Below are 26114 nucleotides of genomic sequence, written 5' to 3' on the forward strand. Positions count from 1 at the left end.
CATGTCCGAAAAAAAAGTTCAGATTGAAAAAAAAAAAAAACTAAAACTAAATATAAATAAATAAATTAAACAAATAAAATAAATATAAAGTAAAAAATAATAAATCTTGAAGCACCGTATGTTGCATATAAGTCGCATCACAGATCTTCAGTCACAAACCTTCCCGGATTATGTATATTTATTGAAGTTACGATCACACTGAAGATTACGAATGAAATTAAGTGTTCCTATAAATTAGATTTAATATCTTCTTTACATAAATAAAACAGAAAATCCAAATGTATACGCACGGGGTAAATTCAGAAAATATCGGACCGATTTCGTTAAAATTTTCAGTTTGTCTAGGTTAGTGCTGGGAAGGTTATAGACATTTTCGAAAAAATTTCGATGAATAGTTCTTTTTTTGTTCTAAATTTACATTTTGGACCCAAAAATGGATCTTTCTACCAGGGCCGGACTAGGTCTCTCAAAAGGGTGCCAACCTTGACTCTCAAAGCCCCCCCCCCTCCAAAAAAAAAAAAAAAAAGACACAAAAGCGCACAATTTCAAAGGGCCAAATAAAATAAAAAAAAGTCGCACAGGGTTGAGGGAGCAAAAAGAAACATGCGCACAGGTTCGAGGGGTGGGCACGAAGCAGAAGCGTAACTTGGCCACGTGATGTGGGGGGCAAACTTTTTTTTTTTTTCCAAGGAAAATTTATTTGATTCATATTCTGCAATCCAGCTAAAATACTGAAAAAAAATTACTTTTTCAAAAAAAAAAAAAAAAAAAGAATGCATTTAAGAAATCATAATAATTTTTAACGCAATATCTATGTTACTCAGTTTAAACAGAACAGAGTTACAGAGCGCACATACAACCTTATGCCCTGAACCAAAATAATATTCTATTTCAATGACGCAACCAGAAAAAAGTATTTAGGGGGGGGGGGAGGGGAGGAAACATCCAGAAAAAAAATAAGAATTTAGATCTGATAGAAAAGGGGGGGGGGGTCTGAGGGCTCTCCCCCGTAAAATTTTTGAAACTTGTATCTTTAAAAACGCAATTTTAGACTTTCTTCGTTGATGTTCGAGGAACAAAAGGTACAGGGAACTCAGCGGAATTTCTAGAAATGGAACCTTTAAAAATGTGATTGTAGGCCATATTGTAGGCGTTAGGGTAACGGATGGAGCTGAAGGACTATACCCGATCGATTTTTTTAATAGGTCAAATTCAATTCCTCCTCCCCTGCTTTTGACGTTGAAGTTTCAAAAACGCAATTTTAGACAAACGTTGAACATTTTACGAGAAAGAGGTTCTGAAGCTCTTTTCTGGTTAAAGTTTTCAAAATTCTAGTGCTAAAAATTAAAACAATGTTTTATATTCAGGGGCTATTGCACTTAAAATTTTTGTAAGTGTAGTTTTAAAAACCTAATTGCTTATGATGTTGGAGGAAGGCGGTATAGGGACCTTTGCTTGAATATTTTCTGAAATTCAAGTCTTAAAAACGTGATTGTAAGGCCATATTTTGTAATACACTGCTCGACATTGAAAATGCAACACCAAGAAGGAGTATTCAGAAATTTATGCAAATTTTAGAGTAGACGTACATCACTGAGTTATGTACAGAGTAAATGACGTGAAATGCGCAGCTCTCCGACGCACGTGAAATAAGATATGGAAGAAACTTGCAGAATGGGCAATATTCGTGTCGTTATTTCTGACTGGAGAATTATCGTAGAAATTTTGTTTTCGTTTTGGAGGATACGTGTAACACGAGAGAATGCCAGGCCGACGTCAACGAAGGCACTTCCGGCAGATAGACGATTTTACGAGGGGTATGGTGATCGGACTGAGAAGGGGAGGTTGGTCCGTACGTCAAGTCGCAACTGATACCCACATGGATGCGAGCACGGTGCATCGGCTACGCCGAAGATGGTTGGAACAACGAAATGTGGCAAGATTGAGGGGTGCAGGGGCAGCCAGAGTGACGTCAGAACGCGTGGATCGACGCATCCACCGACAAGCTGTAGCAGACCCACAAATCACTTGTTCCTCGATTCTGCAGCAGGTGCAACATACCCTGAATGTTCCCGTGTCAACCAGAACCATTTCCCGTCGTTTGGTCGCACGTGGTCTGTAATCACGGCGTCCGCTAAGAAGATTGCCATTGACCACACAACATAGACAGCATCGTTTAGTATGGGACCAGACTAGAGCGACGTGGATGACAGAATGGCGAAATGTCGTGTTCTCAAATGAATCCCGCTTCTGTTTATCCAATGATAGTCGCCGCATACGTGTGTGTTGCGTCGACATGGAGACAAATCTAATCCGGCAGTAACTGTGGAACGTCCCACCGCACGACAACGTGGCATAATGGTTTGGGGCGCGATTGCGTACAATTCCATATCACCTCTAGTCAGTGGTTGGAAAAACTACATTTTTTTGGTAGCGAACTACAACTACAGCTACTTTCTTACAAATGTAGTTAACTACAACTACAACTACTTTTTTAAAAAAGTAGCAACTACAAACTACTTTTGAAATGTAGTCGCTACTTCGCTACTTTTCAAAAAATAAGTAAATAAACAAAAATAAAAAAAATTGAAATAAAATAAAATAAGTGGGTTTAGTGTGTCTCACAAAAAATGAGTCGATTTTTCAAGTCTTCCTCTTATATTTTTCCAGTTATGTCAAAACAATTTGAAAAAATGTTTCATATAATTTGTTGAATAACGGCAACCCGTGCCGACTTGCGTCTGAAAGTGTAAACCAGCACTTGTATGCTAGCTCCCCCCCCCCCCCTCCAAAAAAAAATTTTTTTTAATTCGAAATTCCTGTTGATAAAACGTTGCCCCTAAACCCTACTCCCCACATGTACCACAAAAAATATTTATTCAAATTAAAAATCATTTGGATACCCCACACTTGGCCTAAAAATTATAATTTTTTTTAAATAATTGATTTTTTTTCCTATTTATCTTTTAAAACTTTACACATGAATTTAAATAAAAAATCAAGTTCAAAAATTATTAGCGAGCTCATTTTTAGATCAACATTTTCAAATGAGTAACAAAAAAATAATACATTTAAAATAAAAAATTCAACTTAACCTTGAAAAAATCCATATCTTTAAGTACTATGTGGAAGATTTCAAAATTGCAGGAGAACAAAAATTTCTATTTAACGCTAATTACCTACTTTACTGTTGATATTTTTCAGCTTGGTAATTTCGTAAAATTTACCATAAATTTTAAAAAATATGTATCGAAAAAAAACAATTTTTTGAAGAAAGTTATAATTTTAGGCCAAGTGTAGGGGATATACCTTAATGTTTTCTAATTTGAATAAATGTTTTTGTGGTGCATGCGGGGTATAGGGGGGCAACGTTTTATCAACAGAAATTTCGAGTTCCTAATTTTTTTTTTTTTTTTTTTTTTTTGAATTTGGCACTGGTTGCAGTTGTTCAAATTATATGAAACTTATTTATAATTGTTTTGATGTAAGCGGGAAAATATAAAAGGGTGTGCGACTTGAAAAATCAATTTTCGATTTTTGGCGGACACCCTAATGCAAACACACACGGTAAGAGGATTGAACGAAAAAAGGTTTAGATTGACAAATTAGCTCATTTGAACATGGAATATTACTAAGAATTATCTATTATTTATTCCCCCCCCCCCCAAAATGTCCGTTATTCTTCTCTTATATAACACTGTAATTCTCGTATTCATTGTAAGCCGGCAAGGGCAATTCAATATCATCCTCATCTATAACATTTACAGTAGCTTGAAAATTTAAGCTTCACGAAATATATATATTATATATATTTTTCTTTTCAACTTTAGGTTTGTTCATATAAAACTAACGAAATTTTCCATTCGCAAAATCATCGATATCTTCATTTTCGCGAAAATAAATGTTTTTACAGTGTTGGATCTCTTTGAAGTTTAAAACGTTCATCCACGGGACATTCCCAACAGTCAGAAAAAACAAAGGAGTTACTAAATTGGCGGTTATCGCAAATTCATATATACTTTTCTTTTTAAGTCAAGCTCTATTCAATACAAATTTTGGCGAAATATGAAAATTACTATTGCAAACGAACTAATGGCGTCAAACAGATAGAACGTATGGCGTCAAAATGATATGCTAGAGGTCATCTCGTATTTTTATAAGTCTTATTTCTCATTGCATCCGTTGATGTACTCGCATAAGATTTGCACGAGTCAAATTCGTTTGAACCGAATTGTTTCTTTAAAAAAAAATCTTTATTAAAAAGTAGTTTTCAGAACTCGCTACAAACTACTATTTTTTTGTAGCGAACTACTCACTACACTACTCTTTTTTAAAAGTAGTGCGCTACACTACAAACTACTGAAAAATGTAGCTACTACAGTAGCGTCGCTACTTGTAACGCGCTACTTTCAACCACTGCCTCTAGTTCGTATTCAGAAATTCAGGGTACTATAACGACCCAACGATACTTGATAATGTGTTGCGGCCGGTGGCAAACCCTTACCTTCAAGGGCTATCTAAAATGCAATTTTTCAGCAGGATAACGCCCGACCACATAGTGCTCGCATCTGCCAACATGTTTTCAAGGCACACGATGCTTCCCTGGCCACCATACTCTCCTGACCTGCAACCAATCAAACATGTGTGGGATGTGACTGGACACCGTTTGCAGACTCTGTCCTTGCCTCGTTCAGAAGACGAACTGTGGCAAATGGTTGAAAGGGAATAAGAGAGCCATCCCTCTGGACACCATCCACACCTTTATTGACTCTATGCCTAGAGTGTTTCTTCGTGTATCGCTGTCTGCGGTGGTCCTACATCCTACTGAGCCGACGCCGTTCACGCTCTGTATTCTGCCTATCATTTTGAAATTCAGATCATTTATTATTCCTTGCTGTCTCTGTCTTTTTTCCAAATTTCATCACTTTCTGACCACTCCTTCTTGGTGTTGCATTTTCAATGTCGAGCAGTGTATTAGAGCCAGTAATTTTTTGAAATTAAAGCTCCAAAAACGCAATTTTAAGAGATTTTTGATGTTGTTTGGTGATTAGGGTATTTCCCATGGAAAATTAGCAAAATTGAAGACATGAAAATAAAATTTAAGATGCTCCATAATGCTTCCTGTGTGTTAGGGGTGAGGAGGGAGGGCGGCTTTGGAGGAGCAGTATTTTGAACAGTTTCTCATTTTCAGACGAACTAGAAAAAAAAAAAAAAAAAAAAAGAGAAGAAATAGGACGGCGGGAGGGGGGATTAAGCTGATCAACAAGCTGTTACTTTTGAATATTTTTAATTCAAAGATTTATTTTTAAAAGAAGTTAAGATCTTCCCTTAACATTACTATTAATTTCTAAAAAATTACTTTGTTTTTCAAAGACGTGTTCCTTTTTTCTCATCAATAATAAAGGTTTTGAAAAACATTCAACTCGGCATTTAGACCGGGATCTGAAGGGAGTTGAGCATGCATAGAAAGGCTGACGCAATATTATTTCTGATTATTGTTACAGGCACGATGGTGATTATGAAACCACATGTCGTCGCCCCCCTGGGTGGTCGACAACCCAGGGAGAGGAGGGAATGCAGTGGGGGAGTCGTTTGCTAAAACACTCATAACTCGCGAACTATTTGAGAGAAAACACTGAAAAAAGTAGCAATCGACGCAACAAAACAAGGGCTTCATAAAAGTTAAATATAATTATGGACCTATCTTTGTTGGTTTCTGGGTAAAATTCCATTTTTCGCAATCAAGCAAAATTTTTGAATAAAATGCGCAAAACAAACTTTTTTTGACCAAAATAAATTTCAAATCAAAATTGTTTGATTTTTTTTTCAAATGAAGTCTAAAATATCATTATTCAGTTTGTTAAAATCATTTAAGTACTGTTAAAGCGTTGAAAAACAAAATGACAGTAGCAACCTCGAACGACGATTTGCATTAAATTTCAGATCTGAAGGGGTATTTTGAGCATGCATGGAAGACCTGACGCAAAATTATTTCTGATTAATGTCACAGTCACTATAGTGGTTATAAAACCACATGTCTTGCTAAAACACTCATAACTCGCGATCTATTTGAAATAAAACACTGAAAAAAGTGGCAATCGACGCAACAAAACAAGGGCTTCATAAAAGCTAAATATGACTATGATAACTATTTTGTTAATTTCTGAGTAAAATTCTATTTTTCGCAAACAAGCAAAAAATTTGAATAAAATACGCATTTTTTTTTTCAAATTATCAAAATTATTTAACTGTTTAAGGAACCAATAATAAAATCTGAAATATCATTACCCAGTTTGTTTAAAATTACTTAAATATTATCAAAGCGTTGAAAAGTGAAATAAAAGCAAGCTCAGAAAGCATTTGAGGTAGTTCACAAAAGGGGGAAAAAAAAAAAAAAAAAAAAAAAAAAAAAAAAACAAGTTTGCGGAATGTACCTTGAAGACTCGACATAAACCAAAGTAAATTCTGTGGCTCTCCTGTTTTGGCGGTTTTATTTCGTAATATTATCAAAACAATGTCCCAGTTAAGTAATCACTTAATTACTTAACCTTTAACGCATTATAGCTGCTTAGTATGGGTCACAATGGGACTTTTTTAAAAATTAAAACATGCAAGTTTGCAAGTACGACGTAATTACGGAAAGGATAAATGATCAGGATAACCCTTTTGCAGATTTTACAACTGAGTTATGAAACATAGTGAGCGAGGCTATTGCCACATAAGCAGCATCATCAAAATTTCAGTGGAACGTTAAAGAAAATGTGAATAGTCTCTTATCCAGAGAAGTCCTGCAATGGCAATGTCTTCAATAGCAACTACAAAACAACAAAAGAAAACAAAAAAAAAAAAAAACATTTAACCTGGGAAACGTTAGCTCAAAAGTGATGTTAGTACATCTAAAAATCATTCCCATACAATAAGCCCAATGCTAGGTTACCCAGTAAGCAAAATATCTTGCCTCAGTATTGCATAAAGGTTGACATGCAAGAAAAATCATCTTGCATTAATGCTGCCTCAATGTTGTTATGTTACTCCATTTATGCTGTCAGCAGGCTGCCACAATATTGACTGACAAGGTGTATGCAGCATAATATCAGGAAAATATCAAGGTAGGCTGCTTTTGTAATATTGCATACGTATTGATATGACAGGATAATATCAATATGTTGTCATGACAGCATGAAATCAAGGTCTAGGCAAGATGATCTTGCTTTTGTAATCTTGCATACATATTGATATGACAGGATAATATCAAGATGTTGTCATGACAGCATGAAATCAAGGTCTAGGCAAGATGATCTTGCTTTTGTAATCTTGCATACATATTGATATGACAGGATAATATCAAGATGTTGTCATGACAGCATGAAATCAAGGTCTAGGCAAGATGATCTTGCTTTTGTAATATTGCATACATATTGATATGACAGGAAAATGTCAGGATACATTGACATGACAGTATGAAATCAGCACGTTTGCAAGGTGTTTTATCTATTTATTTATTTGTATTATTTTCACTTTAAACTTCATTCATTGAATTAAATTTCATTCTTTAATTATTTCTGTTATTCTTCAAGATAGTTTTCTAGCCTAAGAATATTTCCTTAAAGCTGACATCTGATCGGAAATTCATATAAAGGTATTAATAGTACTCGCAATTTAATTTAAAAAATGAAAGTTTCTTCGTTTTGGGTAATACTTGACTTATTTTTTAATTCATGCTTTTTATTGTATTATAAAGACATAAAATGTCTAGTTAGGAATAATTGCGGAAGTTTTTATAACACATTTAAGAGTAAAGAAAGCAAAATAATAAATAAGTAAATAAATACAATAAAGTACATTTCCAAATGGATGTCAGCATTGAAAATATCCCATGGACAAAACACATGAATTTATCTTAAAGAATAACATAAATAACCATTGAATAAAATTAATCTTACTCATGAGATTGAAGTGATAATACAAATTTCTGGGCTTCATGTCCTTTGTTTCAAAGTCTAGGGACGAAAAAAGTTATTTTCGACCATTTCTAACATTGATCGCACATCGTCTGCGATATGACTTGTTTAGTACTATATTAATAAACAAATGCAATTATCAGTCATTCATAAGTTATTCCTAAAACAATACTATTCCACACTAATGACTAAGCAACCAACTTAACGAAGCCTAAAGAACGCAACGCCAACGCCACGTGCAGCTCCTCTGAACCGACTGAATCGTAGGATAAAGGAGGGAGATGTGCCAGCAATGCTAGGGACGCTGGGTAGAAAGAACTGTGCGCATGCGCAAGTATCAACGAAGGTCCACCTGTTCTATTGTGTACTAATTACCTTGACGGCGACAGCATGAAATCAATACATCTTGACGGCGTCAACATGTATGCAATGTTGTTATTGTAAGGTAATATCAATATTGATATTTTAAGATGAATGCAATGTTGCATACGTGTTGTTATTGTAATATTGCTTTTTAATCTTTATGCAAGCTTTATGCAGTATGAAACACGTCAATATTGACGCCGTCAGTATAATATCAAGATCTGTCAAGGTTGTTGCAAGAAATTTTGCTAGTAGGGTAGGTTCATCAGAATGGTTCACTGAAGCAAAGCGCGAAGTCCGATTTCGTGAATGTAATTGAAAATGATACTTCTTGCAGCAAAACTCTGGAAGAAGCACCCTATTTTAAGAACAAAGTTCAAGTTATCGATGGAATGAATGACTCTGGTTCATAATGTCCCAAACACTACTTTCAAATGTAGTAACGATTTTGCAGGTTTCCAAATAAAAAATAATAAAATTTTCTCTCCAATAGTCAACTACACGAGTGGACCCTAAACACGATCGGTACATCTCACTGTCGTTTTCATAACTTGAAAACCACGGAAAGTACATTACAATAATTTCTTGTCATTTCCATCATAAATAAATATAATATCAGCTCTTTACCATGCTCCTGCAATTCTTTCCAACATGTGCTACGAAGTATTGCTCAACTGTACTATTGAATCGATTCCCCTGTACCTTAGCAGTGCCTTTAGATGTTAAAGAAAATGTTAAGGCAACTATCTAAAAACTAAATTAACTTTATTTGGATTCTACATACGAAAGGGCTTCCAAATTGCCCTTGCTATTCGAACTGCCACGAGACGACCAACATCAACAAAAATCAAGCTATCGAATGCCACGAATCCACGATCCATGAAAAGAAAGACATCTAACTAAATTGAGTCAACAGGTGGGAAATTTGCATATCGAAAAGCGCCCTCTTGCGCACAGGTATACTCGAGGATTTTTATGGAGATTTTCCACAGCTCCCCACCATGAACTCTAAGAGTTCATCAATAGAACCTATAAAAAGAACTATAACAAAGGCAAATACATAAGGAAATTCTCCTCCTCAGTAAACAATAACGAATGCAATAACTATAGGTTGCTAAATATAAAGGATTAATATACAATAAACCATATGGTTACAAAATTATATGAAATATAATTTCTATTTTTGAATTTTATGTTCAAACATATTTACAATTTTAAACTTAAGTTAACAAAATTAATTTTACTATAAACAAGTTTTTTTTTCTAAAATTAATGAAATATTTAAGCAAATTATTTTAAGAAGTTAATCAAAGTCCAACATTACAAATACTTCAAAATTTTGAAGGAAAAAAAAAAGTGTTTAAAACAAATTTTCAATAAACTTTTCGACTAATTAATCATAAAAAGGATACGTGAAACCAGTTCATTCACAAAGTTCAAGGGGATATATCAGCTGCACAGGTTTTCTGAAAAGTCCCTTTTTGGTTTTGACGACACAAGCTCTGATATGTCCATCTCTACCTTGAAAAGTTTCTTGAACGATTCCCAAGTCCCATAGTAGTTTAGATTTTGAAGTTCCTTCGACGAGCACTACATCATTCATCTTTACTTCTTTGTGAACGTTAGGCGATTTGAAATGGTGAACTGTTTTCAAATTAAGTAGATATAGTTCTTTCCATTTAACCCAAAAATGTTTCAAAAGTGTCGTTTGATACTGCTTTCTTTTTAATAAGGACTCTCTTGTTGACACTCGATTAACTAACTCAGCAAAATTAAATGGATAGTCGTGATTTTTCTTTCCATATTGCAAAAAGTCAAGAGGAGTTAATGGCTTGGGCTCAGAAAAATTATCAGTAACGTATGTTAAAGGTCTCGAATTAACGACGTATTCGATTTCAGTCAAAACAGTTGAAAGTTCTTCAAACGTGAGAAGAGCTTTTCCGAGAACTTTTCTGAGTGGATCTTTCACTGATTTTACGAGACGTTCGTAAAATCCGCCCCACCAGGGCGCCCTTTCTACGATAAACTTCCAATTAATGCCACGTGAAGATATAAAATCTTTAAATTCCGAATCTTGTAGAATGTTATAGAAGTACATTAGATCTTTATTTGCGGCTTTGAATGATGTTGCGTTATCCGAATAAACAACACTGCAACTACCTCGCCTGGAAATGAATCTTCTAAAGGCTAGTAAGAAATGCTTTGTAGACATGGAGGACACTAATTCTAAGTGAATTCCTCTAGTTACAGCACAGGTGAAAATTGCAAAATAAGCCTTTTTAACTTCCTTATCACATTTGTAAAGTATAGCTCCTGCAAAATCAAGGCCACAAATTTCGAAAGGTGGATTTTCTACGATTCTGTCTTTCGGAAGTTGCGCTGTTATTTCGTTTGCTGGTTTGGATTTGTATTTTCTACAAATGAAGCATTTTCTAAGTACTTTCTTCACGAGTTGTCTCCCCTTCGCTATCCAAAACTTTCTTCTAAGCATTACTAGAGTAGCTGTTACTCCGATATGAAAGTTCTTAGTATGCTCATGTAAGATTAATAATTCCGAAAATTTAGAGTTTTTTGGTAAAAGGATGGGTTGTTTCTCGTCTAGAGAAAATTCTGATTCATCTAATCTCCCTTTTATTCGCAAAATATTCCTGGGATCTAAGAAAGGTACTAGAGAACGAATTTTTGAACTGTCGCTAACTTTTTGAGATCTTTCTAAATCGACTATTTCTAACCAATAAGCTTCTTTCTGGGTTTCTTTAATCCAGTATTCTTCAGACAATTTAAGCTCATTTGTTTCGAGAGCACCTTTATTTTTCGACGTATTTCTTGCGTTGTGTATAAATCGAAATACGAAGGCAGTTACTCGCAATAGTTTGAGATAACTGCTAAATTTATCAATGTTTATGAGCTTTTCGCGATTTTCGAGGATTACTTCATTTTGCGAAACTTCTCTAAATTTACTCTTTAGTTCTAGGTCATGATTGCTGACGTTTTGGGCCTCTATTTTTGGCCAAAACTGCTCTGTTTGGCTAAGCCAGGGTGGTCCGTGCCACCAAAGTTGACTATCTTTCAATTCCCGAACAGATATTCCTCTGCTTACAATATCGCTTGGATTATCCCTCCCAGGACAAAAATTCCATTTCGGTGGTTCAGTCAGTCTTTGAATCTCCTCTATCCTATTTTTGACGAACGGTTTGTAACAGGACGGTTCTCCTCTAATCCAATGGTAAACTATAGAGGAATCCGTATGAAAAAAGCAGGACTTCTCAAATTTTAAAGCTTTAGAGACTTTAGCACACAACCTAGCAGAAAGCAGTGCTCCCATCAATTCCAACCTCGGCAAAGAAAGAGTCTTTAACGGGGCAACCCTGCTCTTGGAAGTGATAAAACTAGTCGTTATAGTCCCGTCAGTCTTAATGACTCGAAAATATATTACAGTTCCGTAGGCCCTTTTAGATGCATCCGAAAAGGAGTGCAGTTGCACATCAACTGTGTAGGAGTCCGTGAAATGATAAAAGCGAGGGATTTCAACTAAACTTAAGTCCTTCAGTTCAAGACACCATTGTCTGAAGGGTTTTTTGATAACTTGGGGCATTTCCTGGTCCCAAAGAAGACCCATTTCCCAGACGCGTTGAATGAGAATCTTCAAACGAATTACGTAAGGAGCTACAAACCCTATAGGATCAAAAATTCGACCAGCAACTTGCAACAGGAATCTTTTTGTATCAATTCCTTTCGATACAAGGGATATCAGATTTTCTACGTTAAAATAAAATAAATCTCTGTCAGCGTCCCAGGAAATGCCTAATACTTTATAGTTTATCATGTTTTGACCAATTGGGTTTGATGACGTTTCAGTAGAAAACCCGTTCTTCTCCCAAAGTTTTCGCAATTCAGCAGAATTAGTAGCCCACTTGTGCAAGGGCATATTTGCTTCTCTAAAGATCTGGACGCATTCTAAACTAGTTGCGTATGCCGATGCAACAGTATTTTGACCTCCTATGATGTCATCGACGTAACAAAATTTGTTTAACAGTTCGTGAGTCTGCGGAAAAATAGAAGAATACTTCTTCAAATGGTATTTAATAGTAGCACATAAGAGAAAGGGGGAACTATTTATTCCGAAGAGAACACGATTGAACCTTAGAACTTCTAAAGAGTCTGAAAAGGAATATGGATTTTCAGTCCAAAAGAACTTTGTTACATTTTTATCCGACTCGTCAATTGCTACATTCAAAAATGCCTGTTTAATATCAACTGTGAACGCAATTGGATGCTTTCGAAATGACAACAACAGTTCAAACAAATCAGGATATAAATTAGGTCCAATATGCAAACTATCATTTAACGAAAACTTGCCCTTTTTATGCGAAGACGCATCGAAAACAACTCTCAGCTTACTAGACACCCTATCATCTCGAATTACTGCCCTATGGGGCAAATAGAATTCTGGACTATCTGCTACACTTGATTCAGGAACACGCTCTACAATGTTTTGCTCTATGTAATTATTCACAACCCTCCTATACTCTGAATACAAAGAATGATCATTTTGAAACCTGTAGCACAATTTTGAAAATCTTTCATATGCCACTTCGTAATTGTTTTCAAGCGATTCTTTAAAATTATCCTTCCAAGGGAGTTTAACCACATATCTACCATCTTGGAAGCGAATACTATCTTCGAATTCTCGTAAAGTTTTGTTATCATTACAACTTACATCATCGTTAGCTGGTTCGATTCCAAGATTTTCTAGTTGCCAAAATGTCTCCAATTGTTTTGAAATGTTTTCCTCAACGATTACTTTCATGGCGAAAGAATCACCTGAATTTTTATTTGGAGAGCCTGATATTCCAATTAAACACCACCCATAGAGCGACTCAGCAGCTACAAGTTTTCGATTAATACGTTTAATTCTGCCTGTCATGACGTCATAATAGTTATCAGCACCGATTAAAATTGAAACACTAATGTCCTTATTCGAAGTATCAGCTAATTTCAAACCTTTCAAATGCTTGCTATAAATGGAAGTATCTACTGCAGGCGGCGGAATATGTGCCGCGGATATTTTTTCTATTTCTAACGCCTCGATTTCCAAATACAAATTCGGATCTTCTTTATTTTCCAATCTTATTTTAACTACATTAAACGTTTTTTCAATAGGAGACTTATCTCCGAAGGAATAAACTGTTAGATTTTCTTTTCGAATAACGGGAAGTTTCAACAATCTTGAAAATTTCCTATCTACAAAACTTCTTTGAGCCGCTGTGTCGGCTAACAAACGACAATTTCTATATTCATTATTATAACGAGCAACGACCGATGCGGTTTGCAATAAAACCCTTTGCGATTTGTTTTCAGTTTGACAAGAAGAAACGTTAGTAACATTGTCATCAGATTCTTCTTGGGGCGGGGTGAAAGTTGTTTTATCCGAATTCTGATAAAACCGATAACAAAGTGTTTTGGGGTGCGATTTTAAACCACAAAACGAACAACCTTTTTCTTTCTTAAGCTTTGGACAAGAAGAAATTGAGTGTCTATTCGAAAAGCAAAAAAAAACAAAGTCTATTTCTTTTCAAATAATCCCGTTTCATTTCTATGCTTACCGAGCCACACGAAACTGAATCATGCAAGTTCGAACCACAAAACACACATTTTGAACTAGCAACTGTATGATTGACTAAGAGTTCAGCAGCTGAAGAATTGAAACTTTTCTGTTTTCGAAAAGTATCTCTGGTAAAAGATTTTGACCCGGAAGCGCCTCGATTGCGTTCTTGGAGCGGATGGGTCGAATTTTGTTTTTCTTTTATGGGAGAATGAAAAGATTGAGCTCTTTCGCGACTTTGTATTTCTTCACCTAAGAACTCGAGAAGAGCTTTTAAATCCCAATTATCACTTTTATTCTTTCTACTAAATTCAAGAGTTAATTCAGAGGGCAATACTTTCAAAATTATCGGTGTTAAGAGATTACCGTACGATTCTGAATTTATTCCCAAGCTTTCTAAATTCCCGATTTCAGTTTCAGCTTTATCGTATAATTTTCTCAAACTGTTCGTATCACTTGTATTTTTTATGGGAGTCATGTTCAAAAGCGATCCTAAATGCGCATTAATGAGCAAATTCTTTTGTCCGAATCTAGATTTTAAAAGTTCCAAGGCTGCATCATAATTACTTTCTGTTAATGCGAATCCGGAAATTGCTTTAGCTGCAGCACCACCTACTAAATTCTTAAGGTAAATAAGCTTCTCAATTTTAGATAAGCCGCTATTTTTATCTATTGCATTTTCAAACTGACTAATGAATTCTAGCCAATATCTGTGGTCACCGTAGAATTTATTAACAGTTAGCTTTGGCAATTTAATCGACGATCTAGTTTCTTGATGTACTAGACTACTAAGTTCCAATGTTGAATTTGATAAATTAGCGGGATTAATAGTAGAAGGTACAGCCGGAGGTGTTAGAGCTGCTATTCTTTGAGTAATTTGACATTTATAGAAAATTAAATTTTCCAAGAAGTCTTCACATTGTTGCACCTCTTTTTCGATATCTTTTGCTTCGATTACATTAAGAAGCTCATTATCAGCCACTTTAAGACAGTCAATTTTATCAATTAATTGATTTAATAATACTTCTAAATTACGCACATTAGTTTCATTTGCTAAAGTGACGTCTAAACTTTTAACGAACTTAGTGGCACTGCATTTAAGCGCTTTACGCTTATTTTTTATCTTTTCAGCATCCATACTAATTGACATACAAATTGAAAACAAATAACTCACCCAAATTTCTTCAGTTACTATATCCAATGGTACGAAACAACAACGATGTCAATATAACATATCACTACTCGACGAATTCTAACTATCAAATGGTTATGCGTACCTTGCGGCCGATGCACCTTAAAGAAAATGTTAAGGCAACTATCTAAAAACTAAATTAACTTTATTTGGATTCTACATACGAAAGGGCTTCCAAATTGCCCTTGCTATTCGAACTGCCACGAGACGACCAACATCAACAAAAATCAAGCTATCGAATGCCACGAATCCACGATCCATGAAAAGAAAGACATCTAACTAAATTGAGTCAACAGGTGGGAAATTTGCATATCGAAAAGCGCCCTCTTGCGCACAGGTATACTCGAGGATTTTTATGGAGATTTTCCACAGATGTAACCAAGTTTGGGTTTCACTTGAATGAAAATAAAACAATAAAGCCCCACACCTTATGATGCAGCCAGTGTTACCAGAGAGTTTTATTCCACCCTGCGCAGGCAAGAACTGTAAATAATCTTGTAATTGTTTTATTAATAATTCATTTTGCTGTAAATACTGTGCTTTTAAGACTAAAGCAAAAACCCATGAACTACAAAATACTCGGAAGAGAACGATTCAATAGAACAATTACAAGTCAACAAAAAAGAGTATGATCCAGCTTTCAGATTTTCTGATATATTAATGCTTTATGTATGCATATTGATATTCTACAATTATTTTTTAATACGCATTATTTTACTAATTTTATTTAATTAGTTATTTTAGAACTCTAGTGTATAATTTTACATTTATATTCGTTTTCATAAAAGCTCAAGCTTATCATTTTTTATATTTATTTAGTACATATTATTTCTTGTATCATTGTTCTTTGTTGAGTAAATTACAAAAAGCAATATCCGCGAAACAATACCTCGCAATATTCTTTTGTGCAAATTGAAAACACAAATTGATAGAAATAAATTAAAATTATATTTCAATTGAAACTACTCTGGGCCTGGTTCCCTAGTTCCTCTCAAATTTAAAGCAGTATATAACAAAATTAAAGCCATAGTTAAATACTTTGCAATTAGAATAAGTTTGTAAACTGAAGAATTTAGTTCGTCATAAGGATAATAAGGCTATTTTTTTCTCCTTAGCATACTGCCGTTTTATTCAATGCGCTAACTTAGGCAAGTGCTTGCATTTTCTATTTCGCTTTTTAACGCTCACGTTAGTAATAATTAAGTAGTTTTAAACAAACTGAATAATTAAATTTCAGGTTTTATTGATTCCCTAAACGGTTAAATAATTTTAAAAAAGAACTTATCTTTGAAAAAAAAGCTTTTCGTATTTTATTCAAAACTTTTGCATGGCTGCTAAAAAAGGAATTTTGATTAAAAACCAACAAAGATAAGACCATAATCATATTTTGCTTTTATGAAGCCCTTGTTTTGTTGCGTCGATTGCCACTTTTTTCAGTGTTTTATTTCAAATAGTTCGCGAGTTATGAGCGTTTTAGCAAACGGCTCCCCCCCCCACTGCTTTCCCCCCTCCCCCGGGTTTGTCGACCATCCAGGGGGGCGAAGACATGTGGTTTCATATTCACTATAGTGCCTGTGATATTAATCAGAAATAATTTTGCGTCAGGTCTTCCATGCATGCTAAAAATATCCCTTCAGATCCTGAACTATAATGCAAATCGTGTTCGAGCTTGCTACTGTCATTTTGTTTTTCAACGCGTTAACAGTATTTAAATGATTTTAACAAACTGAATAATGATATTTTAGACATTATTTGAAAAAAAAATCAAACAATTTTGATTTAGAATTTATTTTGGTTAAAAAAAGTTTGTTTTGCGCATTTTATTCAAAAATTTTGCTTGATTGCGAAAAATGGAATTTTACCCAGAAACCAACAAAGATAGGTCCATAATTATATTTAGCTTTTATGAAGCCCTTGTTTTGTTGCGTCGATTGCCACTTTTTTCAGTGTTTTATCTCAAATAGTTCGCGAGTTATGAGTGTTTTAGAAAACGGCTCCCCCACTGCTTTCCCTCATCCCCCGGGGTTGTCGACCACCTAGCGGGGCGACGACATGTGGTTTCATAATCACCATCGTGCCTGTAACAATAATCAGAAATAATATTGCGTCAGCCTTTCCATGCATGCTAACCCCCTTCAGATCCTGGACTAATTCGGGGGAAGGCGGTGAGCCCCCTTTCTGGTTGCGCCACTGTTCTATTTTGACCCGTCGATTACATGGTTGGTTGTTCATTCATGTGAGCGCCAGTTAAAGGATTAAAAGTAAATTTCACTTTAAGAAAAACTTTGGAAATGCAAAATACAGTGGCGTAGCTACAGTGTTTGCCGCCCGGGGCGGTTCCTCAATTTGTCGCCCTTTCATTGCGAAATAGTTGATACATCAAACTGTCAAAGTGTTTAAATTAAAACTAGAAATTTAGTTAAAGAAAAAAGTTAGGGAAAGGGCGGGCTGGGTTTGCTCTCGATTTTTTTCAAAAATTAAGTATTTTTTAGTGTTTCTTTGTTGACGTGAGGGGATCTGTGGCCACCGCAAGACAATTCTGAAATCAATGTTTTAAAATGCAGCTTAGCAACATTGGAGAGGTTGAAAAATCGGGAATGGTCGAATAATCGATTCGAAAATTTTAAGCTCTGAAATATGCAATTTTAGGCTGTCTTTGACAACGCAATTGCATGTGTATTCTAAATCAAGTGAAGGCGTTAGGGGAGAGATTGGCGCTGAGGTTCCTTACTGAAATATTTTTTTTTAAATTGAAATCAATTTAAAGGGTATATTTGGTAGAATGGGGAAGGTTCGGGTTCTTTCGAAATTTTTAGGCATCGAAGTCTCAAAAACGCAATTCTAGGCTATCTTTGGTAACGTTAAACTACTCCCTAACACTCCACCAAAATGTTGTGAAGCCAGACGGCTCTCTCATAGAAAAGTTTCGTAGTTGACGTCCGATTTTAGGCTTTGATTGATAGTATTTGGAGCAAGAGGGGGCAGAGGGAGGTTTCCCTTCTAAAATCTTTCTTAAAGCTGAAGTGCATTTAAGGTTATCTTTGAGAAGGAAGGGCTGGCGAGCTCGACCTCCCACGCAAATTTCTTCTCGAAAAGATTCCAAAATTGAAGTCTAAAAAACGTATTTCATGCTACCTTTGGTCACGTTCGGAAATCAAGGATAGGATCATAATCAAGGTTCAAATGCTGTTTTCACAATCTGATATTGAAGTATTGAAGTTTCAGAAACGTAGTTTTAGGTTACATGTTGAGGCTTTAGAAGGGAGGGTGAGAGTTTTCTCCAGGAAAGTTTTCAGAATTAAAGGTCTAAACATGCACTTTTTGGCTGTGTCTGCTGCGTTAGAGGAAAAGACAGGGTTCGGTGCTCTGCACAGAAAATTTTCTACATTGAAGTCTAAAAATGTATTTTTAAGGTATCTTTGGTGATATCAGGAAAAAGGATGAAAGATTCGAGAGCTATTTCGCCTAAAAGCATTTGGAAGCTATCTTTCACGCTGTTTTAGACTACAGAGTGGAGATGGGAGAGATTCCCAACCGGAATTATTTGAAACTGAGTACGCTAAAACGCAATTTTATACTATGTTCGGCCAAGTTGAGGGACAAACTAAATGTTGAAAAAATGAAATTCACTTACCTTCCACAAGCAATAGACTAACTTGTGATACAAGGTTGTCGGATCGGTTTTCTGCTATTTAATGCGAGAAAACAGATATCCCTTTTCCTTCTTTTGAAGTAGAGAAGTCTTGTAATGAATGAGAAATCAAAGCAAACTCTGAAATATATAAAGCTACCCCTGTGATAAAGCAATAAATTGTTTCGTGTAACTTTTATTTTTCACCTCCCTCTACTATTCTTACTCTTGTCTTAATTTTTTCTGCTACGAAAAACGGAAAACTTCATTATGTTCATCCTCTTGGAGTTAACTTCTGCAGTCTAAAAAAACATGGATCCGATGACTGTCCACTTAGAGCAGGAATTAAAATTGTAGGAGCAAGACCAATCACTGGCTTAGCAAAAGCTGACCGAACGACCCCAAGTCACGTGACGCAACAACGACGAATGGTTGGCACGTATTGCGTGAAACAAGCGAAAGGAACATGATTTCTTCCCCCCCAATGCTTTGCTTTGAAATCTGTCACGTCACCCGGGATCTTGGTTTTATAAATGTAAGTCTTCACTCCCTCCTTTTTATCTCTTCTCAGTGACTGCCCACTGCCGCCCTTTCAGAGAAAAACAAGTAATTGTACTGATATGCATATCAAGAAAGACTCTTGTTTCGTATCGAAGTAATTTTAATCCGGTAGTGATACAAAAAGTCTTACAGTTCGAAGATTTTCCTTTTGCCTGTAGTAACAGATTAAGAGCATCATGGAAAATGCCTTTTTTTTTTTCACTTCAAAAGGGTTAATTTGCCACCCCCTAGAATCCGCTCCTCCCGAGCTACGCCAATCTCCCCCCCCCCCGAAACAAAATCCTGGCTGGCTACGGCCTTGGTACCAACAGAGAAATTGATGAATGTGAATGTGTCAGCAAATCTCCCTGCCAAGCAACACTCAGAAACCTTTTAAACTAAAATGGTCACAACTTTTCAGCTAAAGATTAGAATCATGCACAGTCGACTCGCGCTACAATGCGATTCGACTTACGCGAAATGGCTATAACGCTAGTTTTTTTTACCAGCATCGAATTTTAGACCTAACGCGAATTCCTCGTCTGCAAGACGAAAATTTTTGGAAGGGAATCTCGGTATGTAAGTTTCGGTTTTGTTATTGGCTACTAAAAATTGTTTTTACGTGAATAGACTTTCATCCCTTTAGCATCACTGACAGCGGAAGTTCCCGCATCGTACTAGTCTGAAAATCGCTTTTTTTTATTGTACACAAATAGCTACTTCTCATTTTTCTTTTTTTTTTTTTCATTCTAGATGCAAAACGTTGATGAAATTTAAGGACACCTAAGAATGCTGTTTCATCTACAGTTTGTGGAGATAGATATAAAAGGAGACAGTTTCTGGCAATTGAAGAAAAGCTAAAGATTCTCGACAAGCTTGAACAACTAAAAACTGCGTCGAAGGTTGCACGACAATTAGGTATAAATGAATCTTTTATGTGTACAATAAAAAGTCGAAAAAAAAAAAAAAAAAAGGAAATCCGCAAAAGTTTGCAGAGTAAGCAAAATACAAAAAAGAATGAAAATGGAATCTGTTCTCGTATTGTGGATTAAAGAGACCAGGAAGAGGAATGTTACCATATATAGAGACGTTATAAAAGAGCCAGCGAAACAACTGTATTAAGAAATATATTAGAAGAACGTTGATACACAGCATAAACCATCATCTTCAATTTTTAAGTAACTATAATTGTATATACTGTACAGTACTATTATTGTGCAGCGCTTTATTATTACTACGGCATACTGTACGTACCGTACTGTTTTATAATATCTCTATCTCTCCCATTGATCATTCGTGCAGCGTAACAGTACTTTAGTTAAAATTCATTGCTTTATGTAGAAACGGTAATGTATAGTTAAGGAATGGATTAAAACAATTTGAGGGGTGATGTTTACAAGTGTCTAAAATAATCGGGCCTATTTAAAAAAACTGTACACGGGTCATTCCATGTCAAGTAATCCAAAGTTTTTTCCCTCATCTTTTTGTATTTCTTTGAAATTTGGCTCATCGATTGTACCCTTCGAGGTAATCAAAAGTCCAAATTTTTAGATTTTTATCTCTATTATTTTTTTTATTTATGACACTTAGATTTTTTGAAAAACCCTCTTTTTTTCATGGATGCTTGAACATAAAATGGACGATAACTCAGCACCAAATATAGATAGAAAGATTTGGTAAAAAGCATTTTAAAGTACATTAGTTGCTGTTTAATGGGATATGCAACATGACTAATTTCAGAAAAATTTTAATTAAAAAGAATTATTTTAAATTTAAATTTCTCAGAAAAAGTATAATGAATTTAAAAAAAAAACGCAAACATTTGTGTGTAGTTTCTGTTTATTTGTGCAAAGTTTCAAGTTAGGATCTCAATGGGATCATATTTTTATGAATTTGAAATAAAATTTGACTTGTGAAATAATGACATTTTTCAGATTCTAACTAGTTAAATATAGGGTTCTCTTACTGGGGATGGTCTAGTAAGTAGTAATTGATCATGACTATGCTTAAAATGAGCGGACATGAATTTGTAGATTAGTACTCTCACCCCCCTCCACTACACAACCACTTTTGATTTTTTTTTTCAAAACTGTACTCAAAAAACAAAAAAAAAAAAAAACAAAAAAAAAACCCGCTGGCACGCGTAAGAGTTATAATCATAATAAACTGGGACGCACGCTGATAAACATCAGTAGAGACTAATGCTTATAAATTGGGGGGGGGGGGGGTCATGAAAACTAAAAGTCAGAAAAACTTTAACAGACAAATAGAACCACTCATTTGCAGCTTTTTTTCTTTCGGAAAGTGGGGCACGGCTGGGGAGAGGGGGGAGGGGGTGGGGGGCAATCTGGAATGAAGCTGAACAACATGGAAGGTTATGCTCAAACTAGCAAAATTTGTTTGATCTATAACTGCTTTTAATATATGTATAAATAGATCTCGCTGCATTGTTCTCCTTTACAACGGAAATTAAAAAGAAAACTAGCATTAATGACAAGAAAAAAACAAAAACAGCTGCACTTCAAATGTTGTAGAAAGACAGCTTTATGCGGACAGACATATGATCTGATACTTAGATTTATTTTTAGTTTAGTAAGAAAAGACTGGAACAACACGGGGGGAAACACTCCTATTTTGCTGTGATCTTGGGGCAAACTATTTCTTTCCTCCCTCCAAAATTGAAAGTTGGTGCAGGGGTAGGGGATGAAATGAATCATAACTTTCCTTATCAGATAGTGAATTAATCAAGTACACTTTGTGAAGTTCGGATTAAAAAAAGAAACACTTGGTCTGAAAAAAAAAAAAAGCATCAGGTGAGGCGTGATACTAGCGTAGTGTTAATCGTATGTGTGGGTGGGGGGGGGGGGAATGTTATTCATCTTGATTTAAAGAAGAACATTTACCAGCTTTTAATATGTTTTCCATTCATTTTGTTTTATTTTATTCATTGATTTATTTTTTTGCATTTTGAAAATAATTTTGAAAAAAATAATAATAAAAGTGGTGGTGCGGAGGGGGGGGGGGGGGGGGGGGGGGGGGGGTTCTTGCTTTAAAGAAGAACATTTACCAACTTTTAACAAGTTTACTATTCATTTTGGTTTTTTATTTATTTATTATTTTTTTTAACATTTTGAAAAGCTTTGAAAAAAAAAAAGATTAAAAGTGGGTGGTGGGGGGGGGGGGGGGAGGTGACCAATCTAAAAATTCACGTCAGCTCATTTTAAGAATAGTCATGATCAATTACTACTTACTAGACCATCCCCAGTAAGAGAGCCGTATATTTAACTAGTTAGAATCTGAAAAATGTCATTATTTCAGAGGTCCAATTTTATTTAAAAGTTCATAAAAATATGATCCCATTGATATCCCAACTTGAAACTTTGCACAAATAAACATAAAATACACAAAAATTTTTGAAATTTTTTTAAAAAAAAATTCATTATACCTTTTCTGAGAAATTTAAAATATTTGGTGCTGAGTTACCGTCCATTTTATGTTCAAGCATCCATGAAAAAAAGAGGGTTTTTCGAAAAATCGAAGAGTCATAAATAAAAAAAAATAATAGAGACAAAAATATAAAAATTTGGACTTTTGATTACCTCGAAGGGTACAATCGATGAGCCAAATTTCAAAGAAAAACAAAAGGGTGAGGGGAAAAAAAATTCCCAAATTTTGGATCACTTGACATGGAATGACCCACACATACCCTTTTCCACAACGTGAAATTTCGACTTACGCGAGGGATCTTGGAACGCATCCCTCGCGTAAGTCGGGACTCGACTGTATTTAAATCTCTTTCGTAGTATTTCAGAAAAAAGTGCTATGGTATACCAAACAATACTCTCCACTATAAATATAAAATAACTAAATGCTATTAATTTGGAACGCATTCCTCTTTTACACTTATATTTGAAAGTATCGATTTTGTTAAAAAAAATGAATGTATTTTATACTTAATCATGTAGTTTACAGTTACTTGAATTATAGATTTAGATTCTAATCTTATATAAAGTTGCTTTAAAAGTGGTTTCATTTTTCTTTTGCATTTTCTTTATTTTTGCAAGGAGATTTCTCTCCCTGCTCGTTAACGCTCAAAATCCTCCGAAGATTATTTCACAATCTTATTTGGTTATTAGATCGACTGCTGAGAGGAATCATATTAAAATGCGTGTTACGATAAGAACGAAATGAATGTCCCGCTCACCCTGCTGTAGAAAATAGGATATAATGAAAGAGCTTATTATAATAAAAAAATAAATAAATAAAAGAAAGAAAAACAGAGGTGCACACATTCGAGGATGCAAGTCAGGTAAAGTACAATGAGAAAAAAATTGAATTTTCGACGTTTTGCATTAAATTTTCCAATCACGAGTATGTATGTGTGTGTAGACGTGTATGTGTGCGGCCAGGCATGGAGGCATGTGTGCATGTGCGTAGGCATGAGTGTGTGTGTGTGTGTGTGTGTGTGTGTGTGAGTGAATATAGACGCGACCGACCCAGGTTTGGTCCCACTTGTGAAAGCCGTTTGGACAGTGGAGTTCGCAGAGTTTCAAGGCCTCTGTTAATCCTTGAATGAACGCAAATGATTTGTAGATAAACCATTGGCGACAAAAATGTGTCCTCTTACTAAATATTAAAAGAACGAGTTAAACTTCTTCTGTCGTCATGGTAGAAAAATAAATAAATAAAAAATCGAACCCGCTTAATAGATTTAAGGGGTTACAGTAACTCAAAAATGTTCAAACGATCAAAAACATTTTTATTGCTTATATCAAAACTAAAGAAAAACTTTTAATTGCTTTTTCTCGGTGATCATATTTCGTGTTTTCATGTCATTAGAGTCCCTAAGGATTTCTTTCTATTAAATATACAGCTTTAAAGTAATACTTTTTGCAGTCAGGATAATTAACAAAACTGTGCATTGGATAAGCATTTTACAAATTACTCAATTGTTTTAGAGCATGTTATACCTTTAGAAACAAAAAATTAAAAAAAAAAAAAAAGATTTTTTGCATAATTAATCACAGAAAATGTCCTAATGCATAGATAAGCAAATGAATGCACATATTTTTGGAGATGATTACTGTAATTGCTTAGGAAAAAACTTCTTTTAAATAAGTACAAAAACAAAAAGAAAGCCGTAGGATTTTAAAAAATTGAAAATATGGAGAAAAAAAAATACGGTTCGAGGGCAGGGGAAAAAAAAAAACACAGAAGATGCACAAGTTTTTACGTCGAAAAAAGAATCGAGGGCACACGACGGGTTTGAGGGCTCAATAAGAAACGAAGGCGCACAGGTTCCAGGGCACTAGAAGAACCAGAGAAGACCAAAGGCACTCGCATGTTCAAGGGCGCCAAAAAAAAAAAAAAAAAAAACCCTACGGCGCACAGGTTTTAAGTGCGCGCAAAAAAAAACGAAGGCACACGGGTTTGAGGGAACATAAACACCTAGTGATTACAAAATGAAAGCAAAATTATTACTGGGAAAGTCCCTACTGGAGGTTTTAAAGTCCCTTGTTGTCTGCCTCTCCCTAGTGGCGGCTCCGAAATAAGTTTTCGGACAGGAAATTTTCATATAGGGGCCTTTAGAGGGGACCATTCTCCATATGTGTAATATTTTTGTCCGACCCTCGTCGTTATTTGTGTGTTTAATAAGCATCGTTGCCGTTGCAGCGTCCCAACATACAAAACGGTTGTGTTGCGACGATAACGGATTGAATCGATGAATAACGGTAAGGAAATTTAATAAGACTATTATTAGTGATGTGCCGGATCGTTAAAAAAGTAGATCTATGGATACTGATCCGGATCAATAGTGGCAAGATCCGCGGATACGGATACGGATCTCAAAATGTTTTTACCCATATCAACTACCCAAGTGCAGAATTTGCTACGGAAGGTGTTCCCGTTAGGGTAATGGTACTGTTTCTTCAAAAAATGTCATCTACTACGAAAATATAATCAAGACTATTACTTATTACTCTTTAAAGAAATATCCGTTAAAATTGAGGGAGAGTAAGCTTATTTCTAGATAACTTGAAAGATGTAGGATACAGGAGCAAGAATGTAAAGCTGCTTCTGGACAGACTAGAAATATTTTTCGCATTTTATTTCAGCATAAATGCAGCGCTGACCCAGCCCACCGAACTTACCAAGACCGACGAAATAGCTGAGCCTGGAACACCTTTACAAACAGTGAATAGAGAATTTAGTCTCACTTTTTTGAAGGATGCCGAGAAAAACCAAAAGGAAGAACAACAATAACAAAAACCAATATTAAGTTAAAAATTAAAAAAAAAAAAAACATATTCCAGAGGGCCGACCTCAGATTGAGATGAATTTCGCGGGTCAGAACACGCATTGCTGACAAATATGAACTAACAGCAGATAGAAATTTTAAATCATTGAGTTTTTTTCTCTTTATCTTCCGACTATGAAATCGCTACCAATCACGCGTATAAAGGTTTAGAATAGCATTTAAAATTTACTTATCAAGATAGCTCCTACTGTATATAACTTGAAAGTTCCAAATAAATATGAAACGCAGAAAACTTCGTTCTTTCAATTAGGGCCAATATTTTTACGTACCGGTAGCTTTAACTACCATAATTGTAAAAGCTGTTAAGTCGGGTTTTAATTAATATCTCCAGTAATTAAAGTTCTACAAAAACGAGGCCAAGCTAAGAACACTTTCGAGCAAGTCACCTTTTGAACGAAAAAAGCAACTATCAAAATTGGTTCATCTTTTAGGAGCTACGATGGCCACACACAGATACACACTTTCAAAATTTATTACCCCTTCCTTTTTGCGACGGGGGGTAG

General features: G+C 35.2%; 1 protein-coding gene across 1 annotated transcript; it reads right to left on the bottom strand.

The window, feature by feature from the left end:
* Positions 1–9747: 9747 nt before the first annotated feature.
* LOC129217094 (uncharacterized) lies at positions 9748–15067 on the bottom strand. Its single transcript, XM_054851346.1, has 2 exons — positions 13931–15067; positions 9748–13836 (listed from the first exon to the last, which is right to left on the bottom strand). The coding sequence occupies exons 1-2, from the start codon at positions 15065–15067 to the stop codon at positions 9748–9750; spliced, it is 5226 nt and encodes a 1741-aa protein (XP_054707321.1).
* Positions 15068–26114: the final 11047 nt, after the last annotated feature.

This window comes from Uloborus diversus, chromosome 1 (genome assembly GCF_026930045.1).
Source record: "Uloborus diversus isolate 005 chromosome 1, Udiv.v.3.1, whole genome shotgun sequence".
In the NCBI taxonomy this organism is placed as follows: Eukaryota; Metazoa; Arthropoda; class Arachnida; order Araneae; family Uloboridae; genus Uloborus; species Uloborus diversus.

Excerpts from the sequence above, each read along its gene's own strand:
- LOC129217094 (XM_054851346.1), bottom strand. The coding sequence starts at position 15,067 with ATGGATGCTGAAAAGATAAAAAATAAGCGTAAAGCGCTTAAATGCAGT. Across the intron at positions 13,837-13,930 it reads ATTCAGTTTCGTGTGGCTCG|CTTAAGAAAGAAAAAGGTTG; the intron begins GTAAGCATAGAA and ends TCTTGTCCAAAG.